Raw genomic sequence first — 18,858 nt, 5'->3', positions numbered from 1 at the left:
TTTCTTTCTTTTCATTTTTATTTATTTGTTTAAAACATATACAACTAAATATCACAATAATATTATTTTTATCTAAATTATGATTATTAAAATTAAATTGTGCATTAACATGGAATTGAGATTCTTAGTTTAAGCAAAATTAAAATATGGCCGTATACAATTGAAATAGATTTTATAAAATTCCTTTAAAATATTCTAAAATTTAGGTAAATATGACAAAAATTTTACAAATAATAGGTATTTATTAGAACAAGAGAATCAATAAGTTATCAATTATCTATCGCAACGTATAATAGACGGTTTTCCGCGGATATTTAAATGAAAATTATAAAATTAATACCAGTTTTTCTAAACAAAGCCATCGGCCCCTCGGGGCTACCAAAACTGATTTTAATCATAAATAATTTTTTATTTAAAATTTGTGGAAATTTGTCTGTAATACGATGCTGTACATGATTTTTTCAGTATGACTAAGAACCGGTTTTGATCCAGCGGATATTAATCGGATTCGAAGCCAAACTGGAAATTTATTTCTGTCATTCTAATAAAAATGCAAATTTTATTATAAAAAAAATATTATTTTTTATTAATTTATTGTTTTATAAAATGGATTCTTCAGCAAGGATTTTTATTAAGGAGTATCCAAAGTTTTATAACCACGTATTCTTATTTGTTTGCTTAAAAAACTTTAGGTTATTTTATTTGAATGTTTCAAAATAATAGTAAAGTGTTCAATTTTTCATATAATTATTTTGTTTATTATCATAAGGGATGTATGTTAACTTATCGTTCATTATCTCAAAGCCATTTATTGTTGGTTTGATATTAATAAAGCATTTGATAAAAAATAAGAACTATTGAAGGACAGGAATTAACGAATAGAACAATGGACGATAAATTGATGTTTAAAATTATTTGGGGATAATATAGGAGTATATACATCCTCTCCTTCTTAAAACCAAATTGTCATGTTAAAAAAAAAACATTAAATTGAAAATTACTGAAGTTTAATGGATCTACTGCAGTTCACGGTAAAATATTGCTGGTAAGCAATACTTCCAAAAATCTATGAATTTTAAAGACTGCTAGCTGCCAAACGGCTGAACGTACAGATCATGCCCGCACACTGTTTTAAGCGGCATACAAATAATCTGGTATAGCCATAAATCAATAATGCATAATTATCTCGCAGTGCAGAAATACGCGAAAAAAACTTATTTTACGCGGTTTTTCTTCAGTGAAGCTATCCCTGTGCATAATTGGATCTTGGCTATTCCAGATGATTTGTAGGCCTTCTTATGCAACTTAAAATGGTGTGCGTATATGATCTGTACGATCAGCCGTTTAGCAGCTAGCAGCCTTTAAAATTCATTGATTTTTGGAAATATTGCTTACCAGAAATATTTTACCGTGAACTGCAGTAGATCCAGTTTAATTATAACTAGTTTAGTTTAAAATTGATGGCATGAAAACGTGCTGCAATCATCGCTCTGGACTGCCTAAAATAGCATAAAACAATATTAGTAAATGTAAAATATATTTATGAATATTTAGGTAACGTAATGTGAAAAATATTTAACGAATTTTATTTTGATACAAATTTTATCCAAGTATTGAAATACAGCTATAGTAGAAGTACATATAGTTTTTGGTTTATTAGTTTAGTTTAGGTTGTGATAGATGATATCAGGTACTGGGTAGCCCTGTAAGTGTAGAGTTAGAACCTCAGAGATTATGCATAGACAATTTTAAACGACCCTCACTTTCTTGTTATAAAATGTTTTTTAGAGTAGCTAATGCTGCTAAAATTACTAGGGCTCGGCAGCCTCAGTGAAATCGTAATATTATAACTTTAAAATTCTGCCAGATATCTAAACATCTTCCTAAACAGACAATCAATAAATTTTTGGCACAAAAGCAGGTTTAAAGAGGCGCGCTGCCGAGCCCTGATAATTACCTTCAAAACGTCCAATGTGTTGAAATATTCTGCTAAAAACTCTGGAGTATAGTAGGCCAGGCTGGAGAGAGCTCGTTGCAATCTAGATTTACATTTTTATTCTACATTAATCCAGGAATCTTTATTTTATTTCATAATTTTTGTATTATGCTATAATCATTTCTAGTAGCTGGGACACACTATAATAATAGTGACTATATCTTTCTAACCGCTGAATCGATAAGGTTCTTCTTTACAGTGTAGCTTCTCCTATTTTCTTGAAGGTTTATAACTATATATTGGTGGGGAATAGACACCCTTAACCCCTCAAAAAAAAATTTAGGGGGAGGGAGTGGGTGGTAGGGGACACTTTATATTTTAGTTTTAAAAAGAAAAATTATAAAAAAATATTTAAAGTTACCCTCTCCCCCATATTTTGCTTAAAAAAGAAATGGCGATTTTCCTTGGGAGGGTGTGGGTGCACACCCCCAAAAACAGAAATATAACTACCTACCCCAGACATTTAAGAAGCTTTATTGCAAAGGAGTATCATATCGATTCAGCGGTTAGCATGATATCCAAACAGACAAAATCCTGGACATCCTGTTACTTTTATTTAAATATTTACCTGTTTGCATCTTCTTGATGTTTACCATACAGGGCATTTTCACAAGCCAGGAACTTCTGACAGCTGGTATCTTGTAAGCGTGCTAGGCCCATTTCTAATATAAAATTTACAACATTTTAGATATTTGGAAATCCTTTTATATAAAGTATTATGATTTTGTTTGTCTAAGCTTAAGATCTCGAAAATGATTGAACCGATTGGGTTTTCTACTTTAGGTAAACTTCCCATAGGTCCTGTAATGGTTTTAGATATTTTCTAGCCTCTCTCTGCCATTAGATGCTATGGGGTGCCTCTAATATACAATACAAAAAAGTATGATTTCTGTCTGTCCGTCTAGCAGTTTGTCTAATTGTCTGTCTGAAGATTAGGATCTCGGTAAATGCTTAACTGATAATACTCTATTTTTCAAGAATTATATATACTGAATACTGGTCAAGGGGTGGTTTAAGATCAACGTTCTCCAGACAATCAACCCTTTAATTGCACGACCTTTGTCTGTATTTCTTAACTGAACATGTATGGTAAGATGGGCCTGTTTTAGGCCAATACATAACCACCACTTTAACTATATTTTTGTCGCACACCTGACTAAGCAGCATTAGGAACCATTTTCAATGTCTTTAGTTATGACGCGGTGTTTGTCCGAAATTAGAGCCTATCACCTTCCTGAAATAGTGCAGATGCGCTACGTGTTACGTCACAGTCGAGAGTTGAAACCTACCTATCCTGTCCATGATATTTAGCTGACTGGTTTCATCAACAGAATTATTCAACTCCTCAGCAGACCTTTTCCGTTTTCTAAATTAAAAATAAAAATTTGAACATCTCAAACTTTTTTAAAGACAAAGCTTTTCTACTTTTAGAGCAAGTCCGTCTAATATTTGAAGTGATGATCCTTTTGTAATTAGCAAAGTATCACTATAATCAAGTCTAAAAACATTATTCGATACTTAATATCATGTAGTATAAAATTTTGCAACGATTTTGAAATTATACTAGGTACTAAGTTTCTTTGATTTTAAAAATAAAGTCATTAGCTGTTAGACAATGTACGCTTGTCTGTAGGCTTTGTTGAGCTCCGCTTTTATGGATGTTGTTATCCTTGTTTTCTCTGTTTCTAACTAAGCTGTGCTTTAAACATAAGAAACTATGCTAGAATAGTTAATTTTGTCATGTGATCACTATATTGACAGAATAATTTAGATATCTATTCCCGCATGTGAAATATTACAAAGTTGTGATAAATAAATTTGTCTAAGGTAAAATGTATGAATTACAGTAATACATACATTAACGTTCTAAATTAGAAAAAACTATTATTACATTTTTAATTTTCAATAAACTGCTTGATTTTAACCAATCCAAAAAATCAATAACTACAAGTGCAACTATGTTCTACATTCTTAAGAAAATAGTTATCTAGGTTTACACTTATTTATATGTATATTTATTATCTTTTTAAAAGTGAAGCTTTTTCTATAAAAAGGGTCAGTCCGTCCGTCACTCCGTAACGGTTAGTCCTTTTGTTAATTTAGACATGTTAGAATTGTCCTATCGATTTTAAACTTTGCATGTTGATTTCTGTAGTAGTTTGATACGATTTAGAAAGTGTAGCAACTCTGTAATCGTTACAAGAATTTCAGTACGTCCATTTTAAACATGTTAATTTTTAACTTTTTTGACAGCAAATTGTATGTAATATAAACATTCGTTTGATCTGATTTTTTGAATACTGACTTCTTGGACAACGAAGCAAAGCAAGTCCTAAAAATTGTAAGTATATCTTTAAACAGTGTAATGTATTTAAGCAATTTTTCAACAAATTTGTTTAAAAATTATTTTCGAAAAAGTTTAGTTCTGACAATCGTTTGTCCTACCGTTTCAGAGATTCACTTTTATGGATGTTGTAACTTGTCATCCTTATGTTTTCATAGATTTGTATGTATTCATATTAATCAATTATAAATATCAAATCTATGAATAGATAAACTGTATAATATACTATGAAAAAAAAATTACTATTTGACTTTCACTTTACACCCCCTTAACCCTTAACAGTCGGGCCCCTTGCCGCACCTTAATCAGTCGGGGGGGGGGGGGGGGGGCGTTCAACGCCCCTCCCCATATTATCTCAGTTCCTATTAGAGCTAGAGGGCTAAATTTTTTTGTGCAAGTCCCCTGTATTATGATGAATTTCCGACCTTTTATAAGTCTAAGTCAATTTTCGCTTCCTTCACCCTTTTATTTAACAACCTTTGTTTTTAGGTCCTTTTTTACTTAAAAATTTCAAACGACTGTAATTTTTTTATTTTTGAAGCTAGAAGAACAATTTTATATTTGAAATATCAAACATAAATTTCAGCGGCCGCAGCTGTATTTGGCAGCTGCCAGCCGCCGCAGTCGGCGGTCGGCGGGAAAACGGCGGCGGATCTTTATGAAATTTTAATACGTTATCAAGACATGTAAGAAAAGCTTAAGTTTAAAATTTGAAGTCTCTAAGACAAAAATTGCGGCCACAGGAGCCTTTAAAAGATTTCTGGAGACCTGGAGGATCAGGACCTGCAGGATCAAACCTGGAAACTGAAATTGACTTAAACACCTGTATTTAAGATGAGGATGTACTACTAAAGGATATTTATTAATTTGGTAAGATAAAATGCTTTGTTTAAGTCAAAAAAATATTTTTGTTCTTTACCTGGATGACCCTGCCAGGTTTGCTGGCATCCTGTGCCCGCCAGGATGGAGATTTTCAAAAAATTCCAACTCTCAGTTATGTGTCATACCTATACTTAAAAAGTCAAGCAGTTTGGGCTCTTTATCTTTCACACACAGAAAATGAGATAGAAAAAACCAGAGGGGGGGGCGTTCAACGCCCCCCCCCCCCCCGACTGTTAAGGGTTAATAGTTTCGCCTTGTTTTTTTCATATATTTGTGTGTCTTCATATTAATCAATTATATATCAAATCTATGAATAGACAAGGATGACAATATCCATAAAAGCAAAGCACTGAAACGGTAAGACAAACGGATATTATCACTTGTATTTTGTCAGAACTGAATTAGCAGAATGAAAATGTATAAGAGTCGAAGCAAAATTGTAAGTAAACTTGTTGAAAAACTGCTTGATACAGATAAATGTTTATGTACATACTTACATTTTTAGGACTTGATTATAGAGTTGCTTCGTGTATAATATTGTAGTTTGTTGTCCCAGGAATCAGTATACGAAAAATCAGATCAATTGGATAATTAGATCACATAAAACTTTGTTATTAAAAAATTTAAAAAATCAACATGTCTAAAATGGACGTACGGACATTCTGGTAATGATTATAGAGTTGCTACGCTTTCTAGATCGTACCTAACTACTACAGGAATCATCATGTAAAGTTTGAAATCGATAGGACAATTCTAACATGCCTAAATTGATGGAAAAAAACTATCCGTTACAGACGTAAGGACGGACCGACGGACCGACCCTAATTATAGAAAAGCTTTGCTTTTAATAAACTGTATAATTTGTATAATATACTGTAAAAAATAAATTCCCTCTTTTACTTTCACTTTACTTCCCCTATTAGTTTTGCCAACGTTTTGACCTAAAAAATTAAATCTTATTATGTTATCTTATTATGTAAAAAAGTAGTAAGGTTTTTTGTCTAAATCTTAAGATCTCAATAACTACTGAACTGATTGAGATATCTATTTTAGGAAATCTTAACGTAGGTCCCTTGTTGGTTTTAGGCTATTTAATTTTAGTTTCAAGTTTTGGGATAGTTTTAAGCTATTTTTCTTGTCCCTTTAAATACAAAGCCCCTAGATGCTAGATGTGCAGCCGCTAGTTATGCCAATAAAATGCAACCTGTACATAAGCCATTTTATGCTAGATTTAATTCAATTTGTGAATACTTTTTTACAGTGTGATTTCCAATTTCTAATGGTTATCTAAAAAGTAATTATGAATGTATATTTATTAATACAACAAGGATGACAACATCCATAAAAGCGAAGCACTGAAACGGTAGGACAAACGGACATTAACACTTGTATAGTATCTGAACTGAAAAATCGGAACATAAATGTATAAATGTCGAATCAAAGTTGTAGGTAAATTTGTTGAAAAACTGCTTAAAAACAGGATGATGTTTATGGACATACTTACATTTTTGGACTTGATTATAGAGTTGCTTCGCTTATAATATTGTTCTTTGTTGTCCCAGGAATCAATATACCAAAAATCAGATCAAACGGATAATTAAAACACTTGAAAATTTGTTGTTAAAAAAGTAGAAAAATCAACATGTTTAAAATGGACGTACGGACATTCTGGTAATGATTATAGAGTTGCTACGCTTTCTAAATCGTACCCAACTACTACAGGAATCATCATGAAATCGATAGGACAATTCTAACATGCCTAAATTAACGAATAAAAGCTATCTATCTCGGACGGACGTACGGACGGACGGACGGACGGACCGAACCTAATTATAGAAAAGCTTCGCTTTTAATTATTGTATGACATAAATGTTAATATTCATTAACAAGGATAACAACAACATCTTTAGGCAGCAAAGCAAAAACAATTTAATAATTAATTTCATTTCTCTTAGTGCATTTAAGATGGACAGTAAAAATTTAATTTTTTTTGTACCTTGGCTATTTATTATTTATCATAGGAAACATTTAACAAAATTTAGCCATCTATAGCTGCCTAGAAAATCATGTTTTATCTGAAAACGTATAGCTCACAGACTGACGAAATGACATTTTGAATTACATCTTTTTCATTCATTGTGAAAGGTGGGAGGGTTAGGTATTCTATCCCCTCCCTTTCACTAATTGAAATTTTGAGTGTACTGGACATCACAGAATAGGGAAGGGTAGAAATGAAAATGATATAATTATAATGAACCAATTGAAAAGATTTGAAGCATCCGCATATGAATGTTCTATAGCAAGTTATGATAAGTAAAAACTCAGAAAAAGACAAACGATCAAAAATACATTTTAGAAATATGACAAAAAAGTAAAAGCAGTAAATATAAATTTATCTTTAATAAATACCTACTTAAAATGCAGATTTTTAAATCAATTTTTAGTGAATTAAAAATTATTTTGTTTTTGTAACTTATTCAACGTATTACACATTTTGACAGAAGAACAACTTTTATTTGTTGAAGTAAGCATTCTTCCACCATCCTTAGAAATATTAACAAACGTCAAAACAAAGAGTAAAACAATTTGTAATATATCTAAGGGTGAAACCTTGATTTCAAGATTATTAAAAATTTTTAAACTTTGATCATGTGTTTGAATTTAACTACATTTTTGATCTACCTAAGGGTGACATGTTTTATCTAAATATTAATGATAACTTTTAGATTTATAGTAATAACCTAGGAGATAGTATTATCTAAATTTTATGTGATTCTAAATACTTTCTAAAACAAGCTACTTAGATTAAATAGAAGATCAATAAACAAACGAAAATCATGACATGAGTTACTACTAGAGCTATTCCTATCCCTCTACCCCTGGTTATTTACCCATAAAGTGTGACATGAGTTGTTACTAGAGCTATTCCTATCCCTCTACCCCTGGTTATTTACCCATGAAGTGTGACATAAGTTGTTACTAGAGCTATTCCTATTCCTCTACCCCTGGTTATTTACCCATGAAGTGTGACATGAGTTGTTACTAGAACTATTCCTATCCCTCTACCCGTGGTTATTTACCCATGAAGTGTGACATGATTTGTTACTAGAGCTATTCCTATTCCTCTACCCCTGGTTATTTACCCATGAAGTGTGACATGAGTTGTTACTAGAGCTATTCCTATTCCTCTACCCCTGGTTATTTACCCATGAAGTGTGACATGAGTTGTTACTAGAACTATTCCTATCCCTATACCCCTGGTTATTTACCCATGAAGTGTGACATGAGTTGTTACTAGAGCTATTCCTATCCTTCTACCCCTGGTTATTTACCCATGAAGTGTGACATGAGTTGTTACTAGAGCTATCCCTATCCTTCTACCCCTGGTTATTTACCCATGAAGTGTGACATGAGTTGTTACTAAAGCTATTCCTATCTCTCTACCCCTGGTTATTTACCCATGAAGTGTGACATGAGTTGTTACTAGAGGTATTCCTATCCCTATACCCTTGGTTATTTACCCATGAAGTGTGACATGAGTTGTTACTAGAGGTATTCCTATCCCTATACCCCAGGTTATTTACCCATGAAGTGTGACATGAGTTGTTACTAGAACTATTCCTATTCCTCTACCTCTGGTTATTTACTTATGAAATGTGACATGAGTTGTTACTAGTGCTATTCCTATCCCTCTACCCCTGGTTATTTACCCATGAAGTGTGACATGAGTTGTTACTAGAGCTATTCCTATCCCTATACCCATGGTTATTTACCCATGAAGTGTGACATGAGTTGTTACTAGAGCTAGTAATAACCTAGGAGATAGTATTATCTAAATTTTATGTGATTCTAAATACTTTCTAAAACAAGCTACTTAGATTAAATAGAAGATCAATAAACAAACGAAAATCATGACATGAGTTACTACTAGAGCTATTCCTATCCCTCTACCCCTGGTTATTTACCCATGAAGTGTGACATGAGTTGTTACTAGAGCTATTCCTATCCCTCTACCCCTGGTTATTTACCCATGAAGTGTGACATGAGTTGTTACTAGAGCTATTCCTATCCCTTTCCCCCTGGTTATTTACCCATGAAGTGTGACATGATTTGTTACTAGAGCTATTCCTATTCCTCTACCCCTGGTTATTTACCCATGAAGTGTGACATGAGTTGTTACTAGAGCTATTCCTATCTCTCTACCCCTGGTTATTTACCCATGAAGTGTGACATGAGTTGTTACTAGAACTATTTATATCCCTCTACCCCTGGTTATTTACCCATGAAGTGTGACATGAGTTGTTACTAGAGCTATTCCTATCCCTTTACCCCTGGTTATTTACCCATGAAGTGTGACATGAGTTGTTACTAGAGCTATTCCTATCCCTATACCCCTGGTTATTTACCCATGAAGTGTGACATGAGTTGTTACTAGAGCTATTCCTATCTCTCTACCCCTGGTTATTTACCCATGAAGTGTGACATGAGTTGTTACTAGAACTATTTATATCCCTATACCCCTGGTTATTTACCCATGAAGTGTGACATGAGTTGTTACTAGAGCTATTCCTATCCCTCTACCCCTGGTTATTTACCCGTGAAGTGTGACATGAGTTGTTACTAGAGCTATTCCTATCCCTATACCCCTGGTTATTTACCCATGAAGTGTGACATGAGTTGTTACTAGAGCTATTCCTATCTCTCTACCCCTGGTTATTTACCCATGAAGTGTGACATGAGTTGTTACTAGAACTATTTATATCCCTCTACCCCTGGTTATTTACCCATGAAGTGTGACATGAGTTGTTACTAGAGCTATTCCTATCCCTCTACCCCTGGTTATTTACCCATGAAGTGTGACATGAGTTGTTACTAGAGCTATTCCTATCCCTCTACTCCTGGTTATTTACCTATGAAGTGTGATATGAGTTGTTACTAGAGCTATTCCTATCCCTCTACCCCTGGTTTTTTACCCATGAAGTGTGACATGAGTTGGTACTAGTGCTATTTCTATCCCTATACCCCTGGTTATTTACCCATGAAGTGTGACATGAGTTGTTACTAGAGCTATTCCTATCCCTCTACCCCTGGTTATTTACCCATGAAGTGTGACATGAGTTGTTACTAGAGCTATTCCTATCCCTCTACCCCTGGTTATTTACCCATGAAGTGTGACATGAGTTGTTACTAGAACTATTCCTATCCCTCTACCCCTGGTTATTTAACCATGAAGTGTGACATGAGTTGTTACTAGAACTATTCCTATCCCTCTACCCCTGGTTATTTACCCATGAAGTGTGACATGAGTTGTTACTAGAGCTATTCCTATCCCTCTACCCCTGGTTATTTACCCATGAAGTGTGACATGAGTTGTTACTAGAGCTATTCCTATCCCTCTACCCCTGGTTATTTACCCATGAAGTGTGACATGAGTTGTTACTAGAACTATTCCTATCCCTCTACCCCTGGTTATTTACCCATGAAGTGTGACATGAGTTGTTACTAGAGATATTCCTATCCCTCTACCCCTGGTTATTTACCCATGAAGTGTGACATGAGTTGTTACTAGAGCTATTCCTATCCCTCTACCCCTGGTTATTTACCCATGAAGTGTGACATGAGTTGTTACTAGAGCTATTCCTATCCCTCTACCCCTGGTTATTTACCCATGAAGTGTGACATGAGTTGGTACTAGAGCTGATATCAGTAATCCTGAAGTTTAAATAATAAATAATTATATTAAAAAGTTATTTTAGTTGCATAAGTAACAAAATTAGGTATACAATGTTATAAAATGTCAAATCCAATATCCATCAATGAAAGGAACAGGAAGGGTGTAAGTCTGTCTGTTTGTAACCAAGGATTTTGCTAACCACTGAACCATAATAATTCTCATAGTTTATATTTTAGGGGAGGGTACCACCAATCTCCCAAGAGAAATCGCCATTAGGAAAAATTAAGAAAACTCCAATTTTTAAAACTAAAATTGAAAGTGGGGTAGTGCAGACACCCCCCCCCCCCACACCCCGGTGAGAATCAGTTAGAGCCGAACTAAAAATCATGTTTCGTATTATAGACAATTTTCTGCAAATGATAAAATATTCAACAAACTAAAATTAATCTTATATTTTGTATTTTATTATCCGCGAAAGCTGTCTACAATGCGACTATTATGGGTTAGACTAAAAATGTTGACTATTTCAGGTTTGCCACTCTTTCCCTGAAAAGTGGTCTGGGGTATTTTTGGCATAAAAACGTGCCACACATATTAAAGAGTTTAAGTTATGTAAAACAAAATTTTGCCTTTCATGAGAAGATGATTTTGAAAATTTTAATTCTAAAAAGTATCAATTTCAAAAAATACTAATACATTAAATATCATTCTTAAAGCGAAACTTTTATACATTTAGGGTAGGTAAGTCTATCTTACCTAACTCTTATTTTGTAATCTAGGCATGTTAGAATGTTCATAATGATTTTAAACTTTTTATTATGATTCTTGTAACCCTTAAGAAGATAGCAACATTTTATCAATTACCAGAAAGTCGGTACATTCACTTTTTAGCTCCATTTAAACAAACTTCTTATTTAGTAATAATATATTTATTTACACATTTGATTTTTGGATGATTACTTGGGCGATAAAACACTATAATTTAAGCAATTCTGATTGGTTAAGCTTCGTTTTTACAGATGCTGTCATTCTTATTATTTCAAGGCCTTAAAGATCAACTGTATTTCAAGATTAGTTATGAAATATAATTTATTTAGTAAATATTTCTTTTTATAGATATGGACCTAACCAACTTTAAGTAAGGAATATTGCTTTGAAACCGATAAAAATCCGCTGGATTAGAACCGGTTGAACTGACACAAAAATCATGTATAGTATCGTATTACAGACAATTTTCTACGAATACTAAAATAAAAAATCTTGTTTTGTAAGGCCTGGACCTTCGGCGCCTCGGGAAAAATAAAGATGTTTTTCATTTTATAAATATTGATTTTTTGTTTGTATCCGCGGAAAGCTGTATATTATACTTTGCAATAAATCACCATTCTTGGACATTGACAATTCTAATTTTCCATAAAAGAATATTTGAGTATTTCCTGAAACTTTTTTGATTATTTTTTCACATGATTTTTAAATACATATTCTGTTTTTTTCTGATTTTTTTCTGTTACATTTCATTTAGTTTTAAATATTATTTGCAAACGAAACGTACTAAATATTACATTTACTAAGAGTAACTGCGCAATTTTTTGTATCAGAAGAAAATTGGTCAAATTATCGCAGCAAAAGTATAAAAACAAGACCGAAAACTGTCATAGATGAAATTTACATATAATTTATATTATTTAACAGAGAATAGATAACATATATCCTGTAGTATAAAGTAATAAGGTTTGTCTGAAGCTAAAGATCTCGGAAAACATTGATCCAAATTGTATGTACTGCTAAAGGAAGCTATATAAATGCCTTGTTGGCTTTATGCTATTATCCTGACATCTATATTTTATTTATAGAGAGAGTAAAATGTTGATTTAATTTTTGTTGTCCCTTCCCCCCTGTAAAAATAAAAAATTAAAAAAGGGTAAAACATCAAATGGGTTTATTGAAAGAAGAAATAGTTATTTCTCGCATCGTATTATAAACGGCTTTCCGCGGTTATAGAATGTACAATTAAAAGATTAAAACTAGTTTTTTAGCCCCGGGGTGGCTAAAAAAACTGGTTTTAATCTTTTGATTGTACATTTTTATATTCGTAGAAAGCTGGATATAATACGATGCTAGACATAGTTTTTTCGTATGGATGAGAACCGGTTCCTATCCACCGGATTCCAATGAATACGAGAAAGAAATTTTATCACTAATGTATCATAAAACCTTTAAATCTAAGGGCACTCCAATAGCATAAACTCTAATGATAGCTGTATACAAAATTTCTGTTGGAAGGAGTAAGGGAATCAGTGAGTCAATCAGTGAGAGAAGTGGATACTTATAAGAGATACTACTCATCTTAAATATAATCCTGAGTTGGGTAGTTAAAGAAAAAAAGGTCGTCTGTGTTGAAAGCAATCAATTAAAAACCTAGTTCAACTATGTTATCGAGAATTCAATTGATAGATGACCATTTTTGTCTTTAAAAAAAACAACTTTGTTTACCTATTGGTAGAATCGTCTTGATAAACCCGCCAAACAGTGAATAAACCGGTTCGTCAGTGTGACTAGAAATAAGAAACAACCAATGAGAGCAAAGTACTTACGATGTATCTGAGTTGATGACAATAAGATTGGGTGGAATTGCCGCCAAAAACAGACCAATGGGGAGGAAAGCTGCCAGTGCGTTCAAAAATCCGCTAAATGTGCTCTTCTTTTTGCTGTTCCTACATAAATATTAAATACATGTGAATTGTGAATTTTATTATCTAAAATCTAAAATACAGTGATTTTCTAAACTTTATTTGTATTTTGTAAAATATTTGATTTTTTATGCTTGAGTTACAGATGTAATGTTATCAGTTATTTTTATGCTACCAACTATGCCCCTAGAGAACTCTAGAGGTACTTAAGGAAAGGGGGTGATTGTAGTTGAACCCTAAATATAGATTTAAATTTTAAAAGATACAATTTTTGGGGGGAGAGACATTTTTCTAGGATTAATTTCTCTAATAGAGTAGAGGTACCCCCCCCCCCCCTGAAAAGTGTCAAATACTAATCAAGAGAAATCCCTCTCTAACATTCCCCCCCGCCCCCTCCCAAACTCCTAGTGTTGTATATTCTTCTACGTAGCCTATCCTATTATATAAAGTAGGGATCTACTGCAGTTCACGGTAAAATATTGCTGGAAAGCAATATTTTCAAAAATCTATGAATTTTACATGCTGCTAGCTGCCAAACTACTGAACGTGTAGATCATGCCCGCACACTGTTTTAAGCGGCATAAGAAGGCCTACAAATAATCTGGAATAGCCATAAATCAATAATGCATAATTATCTCGCAGTGCAGAGAAATGCGCGAAAAAGACCTATTTTACGCGTTTTTTCTTCATTGAAGCATTCCCTGTGCATAATTGGATCTTGGCTATTACAGATTATTTGTAGGCCTTCTTAAGCCACTTAAAATGGTGTGCGGGTATGATCTGTACGTTCAGCCGTTTAGCAGCTAGCAGCATGTAAAGTTCATAGATTTTTGTAAATATTGCTTACCAGCAATATTTTACCGTGAACTGCTGTAGATCCTAAAGTAGTAATGGTTTAGCCTAAGATTTCAATAAATATTTTGATACTTCACAAAGATCCAGAAATGGCTTTACACTATTTTATTTTAAACATACTTTACCTTCTTAATCTATAAATATCATAAAGCGTGCAAATTTTTAAAAATCATGCAATAAAGTGAAAAATACATTTTTATGAATCATCATGCAAATCCTAAACATTTTTGTAAGTGGAAATCCATAACCAAGGCATTCCACCCGATCAAATTATGATTATAAATCATTTAATAAATTTGTTTTTATTATTTCTTTTTTGTCTGAGAAAAATTAATTGATTAATTGATTGCATGCTTACGGTGTGAAGTAGTCATCATCGTAGAAAGCATCTCCATTTCTTCCTGTTGAATAAGACGACATTTGGAATCCCAAAAACCTTTTTGTGGCATTGCATGCGTAAGTGGTGCTACTAAGCGCCAAAATTTTAACTTACCATATTTACTAAAAAAAACTTTTTAAAAATAGTTCAAGATTTTACTTTTTCAGAAAGGATACTCAACTCAATCTCTAACAAAAATTGTTTTCTCACCCTTATTTCACCAGGACAACAAAGTACAAAATTAAATGTGAGGCATCTTTATAATCAAATTTTAAAAATGAAAGTATGTTCTTTTACTGTATCCTGTAATTATACAATTTTGCATCAAATTTATGAACAATTTTGTTTAGACTGTGAATAAACATTGTTTAAAAAACACTATTAGTTAAACAGCTTTCTGCGGAGTTGCATATTCATTTGAAACTGATTAATATCCAGTGGATAACAACCTATCCATACTGAAAAAAAACTATGTCTAGCATCTTATTATATCTAGTTTTCTACGAATATAAAAATGTACAATCATAAGATCGAAACCATTTTGTTCGCAAATGCTTTCGGCTACAAAAACTGTTTTTATTCTTATAATTGTATATCAGACTTATATCCACAGAAAGCTGTTTATAATACAAAAAGAGAAATAACTATTATTATGTCTGCCCAATTCAGGTTTTTTTTTATCAAAAGACTGTTTTTTTTATCCTTTTCAAGAAAAGAAAAATAATATATTATTTGGAATACGATGGTATTAAGTAAATAATAAAAAAATAGGTGTTTCCCCAATTTCTTTAATGTCCAAAGTTTCCAAAACTATATAAGCACCATTTTATGTATACACCATTTTGGAAAGCTGGCCTATAGATTTTTGCATTTGATTATAAGACAATTTGATAGGAAAACTTTATTTTTCTAGTAAGTAGTAAGATTACAGAATAACAATATAGTTTGTGTTTAATTGTCTCTAGTATCATATACAGTTGGTGTAATATGATATGTCTAATTGTATTGCACAATTATAAGAATTAAAGAATCTTAGCTCAGCTTCTTTAGATTTATGTCCCCCTAATAATAATTGTAATCTATATCCCTTTATCATTGTAAGTGTATTCCACATTTTAAAGCTATGATGTAAATGTCTTATGGGTATGTTGCATCTGGACTGAACAGTCAACTTGTCAACTCAAAAGCTAGCCCCAAACCTGTGGAACAGTTCTTGCAGACAACCAACCCTTTGATTGGAAATCCTTGCTGTGCATAGTAAAGAGTTATGCCTTTTTTGGGGCAATTGCATTCATCCTACTCAAACTTTTGTGCCAAATCATTTTCAATGTCTTTGGTAAGATGTGGATTCAAGTTTGCATCCTTTCCATCTATTCCATTGGCACTTTAATTAGGAACTGTATAAGGTATAAAAATAGATATAGGGTTTAAATTGCATAAATCCTATAATAGAAAATAAAAAAAACAGGCTAATGAAATAATTTTTCAGGCGAAAAAAGGAATAAACACACCAATAATTTCTTAATTACTTTAAATTTGTAAACAGGCATAGAGCTTATGGTGTTATTATGACTTTTAATTTCTTTACATAGTACAATTATCAGAAACCATTGAAATCAAATCTCTTTCAACAATTAATTGAGCTCCGGTTTCACAATTATCTTTCATATTTTGTCTTTCTTTCAATTATATAAATATATATATACTAGCGGCTGCGCCCCCAGAGGCCATTAGGTGGAGTTTAAATTAAAAACTAAGTATTTTTTGGATGGGGGGCTTGTTTTATTTTCTTGTGATATACACGTAAAATATTTTTAAAAAGATATCTCCATTAATTTTTTTCCAACCTTCTACTTGCCCTCTATTCTAGATATATTTTATGTGTTTATATGGAGATATAAGTTGAATATTGGCCAAAATAAAGGATTCTTCTAGTTCTTGTACTATCTTTTCAAATTAAAATTCTATCAAAAGCGAAAATTTTCTATATTTAGGGTAGGTCCGTCCGTCCGTAAGAGATAGATTATATATTTAATTTAGCATGTTAGAATTGCCTTATCGATTTCAAATTTTGCAATTTTGCAGATAACTAAAACTTAATATTCAGATTATTAAGAATTAATGTTCGTTTATCCAACCGTCTGAGTTGACAGCTTCGCTTTTATGGAAGTAGTCTTCCTTGTTTTAATAAAATTTTATACGTGATATTTTACATGATAGGTTCTCTTTTATAACAATAAAAAAGTGGAAAATTAGATTTTTAATATTTTCATAAAGAAAATTACATGAAAGATATTTTATTTTCATAAATAAAATATTTTAAGCACAATATGTTGGACACGGGCATTTATTTTTTGTGATTGATATACCTAGAGTAAGGTGCCAAGCCAAGCATAGAATTTTAAAATTAAAAATAAAAGGGTGTATTTTTTTAATTTTCTTCTTTAGGTCAATTTAGGGTAGGTTATATTGGGTACATGGAAGCTATAGATACTGCAGGGATAGGACCCCCAGCAAGGACAAGGAATACAGAACTCCCCCCTCCCCCCATTATTGAAATTTATTTATAAAATTAAGGGAGTTTCTGTGCTCGGTAGGCACTTTGTGGGCAAGCTTCAGATTAATAATATCCATGCAATGTTCCTGAGAGCTTTTGTTAGCAGTGACTCGTTCGCCCCGTTATTGGCCACACCGCCGCTGCCACGCCCATCTGCCCCCACAGCTGCCACACCTGCTCCGCTTCCCGTTGCGTCTCCTTCACTTGAGAAATCACCGAAACCGCTAAAGCTGCCGTAACCGCCGCCATAGTCCAGCCGCCGACGGGCACGACGTGATGTTAGTGCAGACCTTTTCATGCAAATAACAATTTTAAGAATTCTGAATGCATTTTCCAGTATGGCTTTGAAACCGATTAATATCCGCCGGATTAGAACCGTTTCTCAGTCATACTGAAAAATTATGTATGAAATCGTGTTACAGACAGTTTTCGACGAAAGCTGAAAAAAGAAACAGTTTATAAACAAAAATGCTTTTAATCTTATAATTTTTTTATTTATTATCCGCGGAAAGCTGTCTATAGTACAATGCCATAAATAAATATGACCAATTACCCTCCTGTTGCCCCCTCTCCCCCCGCAAGGATGTATGTACAGGGTGTGCGAGAATCTGTAACAATATCCACGTATTCTATATCTATTACACTGATATAATTTTAATAAAAAACGCTTATTTTTATAATATAATGTTATAAAATTTATATAACTTCAATTATATATATTTGGATTATTTATAAGGATTTACTTTTTAAAAAAATTAAAAGTTTTAATTAAACAAAGATGATCAGATCCAATAGTAGCAAAGCAAGTAATTATAAGGGCATTCATGAAGGAAAAAAATTGGGGGGAAAGAGGACAATTTTCTAGGGAGGATCAGGGTGTCCCACCCCTCCTAATAGAAGCTTAAAACTAACATTGGATTAGTATTTATATTTCTGAGAAGAAAAACCTCTTAATCTTAATCTTCAAAAGAATGTAAGAAAAAGTTCACCCATAGACTTTACACTTGGTTGACAAATGCTATCGAAAACTGTCAGACAATGGACTATAAATTTTCATACATCCCCAATAATGATAAACAAAATCATTCCTGACTTTATATTAAAGTCATTAGTTAGCTAGGGCATCACTAGGTTTGACCCGATCAATTAAAATAAAGAAAAGTGTACAAAGTTTAAAAGAATAAGATAATGTAGTTTTCTCGTATTCATTCGAATCCGGTGGATAGGAACCGGTTCTCATCCATACGAAAAAAACTATGTCTAGCATCGTATTATATCCAGCTTTCTACGAATATAAAAATGTACAATCATAAGATTAAAACTAGTTTTTTTTAGCCCGTGCCTTCGGCACCTCGGGGCTAAAAAACTGGTTTTAATCTTATAATTGTACATTCTATATCCGCGGAAAGCTGTTTACAATACGATGAAAGAAAAAACTATTTAAACTTTTGGTAATGTAAAGTCCAATCTCCTCTCCCTCC

General features: G+C 32.7%; 1 protein-coding gene across 2 annotated transcripts in view; it reads right to left on the bottom strand.

Moving 5' to 3' along the window:
* Positions 1–18,858, bottom strand: part of LOC145332124 (uncharacterized) — a 30,501-nt gene continuing 11,643 nt past the window's right edge. The window contains exons 9-16 of one of the 2 annotated variants that reach the window (XM_080177068.1): positions 17,466–17,667; positions 14,800–14,879; positions 13,390–13,451; positions 10,889–10,934; positions 3,286–3,362; positions 2,565–2,658; positions 1,958–2,039; positions 1–1,499 (exon numbers count right to left, since the gene is read on the bottom strand). In XM_080177068.1, coding sequence (XP_080033194.1) covers positions 1,452–1,499; positions 1,958–2,039; positions 2,565–2,658; positions 3,286–3,362; positions 10,889–10,934; positions 13,390–13,451; positions 14,800–14,879; positions 17,466–17,667 — 691 coding nt within the window. In that variant the 3' untranslated portion in view covers positions 1–1,451. Of the gene's footprint in view, positions 1,500–1,957; positions 2,040–2,564; positions 2,659–3,285; positions 3,363–10,888; positions 10,935–13,389; positions 13,452–13,490; positions 13,611–14,799; positions 14,880–17,465; positions 17,668–18,858 lie in introns of both variants that reach the window. The other variant, XM_080177069.1, reaches the window with a different exon arrangement.

Source organism: Acartia tonsa, chromosome 11, assembly GCF_053477335.1.
Source record: "Acartia tonsa isolate MP-2025a chromosome 11, ASM5347733v1, whole genome shotgun sequence".
NCBI classification, from domain to species: Eukaryota; Metazoa; Arthropoda; class Copepoda; order Calanoida; family Acartiidae; genus Acartia; species Acartia tonsa.
This window is presented reverse-complemented; position numbering and strand designations above follow the sequence as displayed.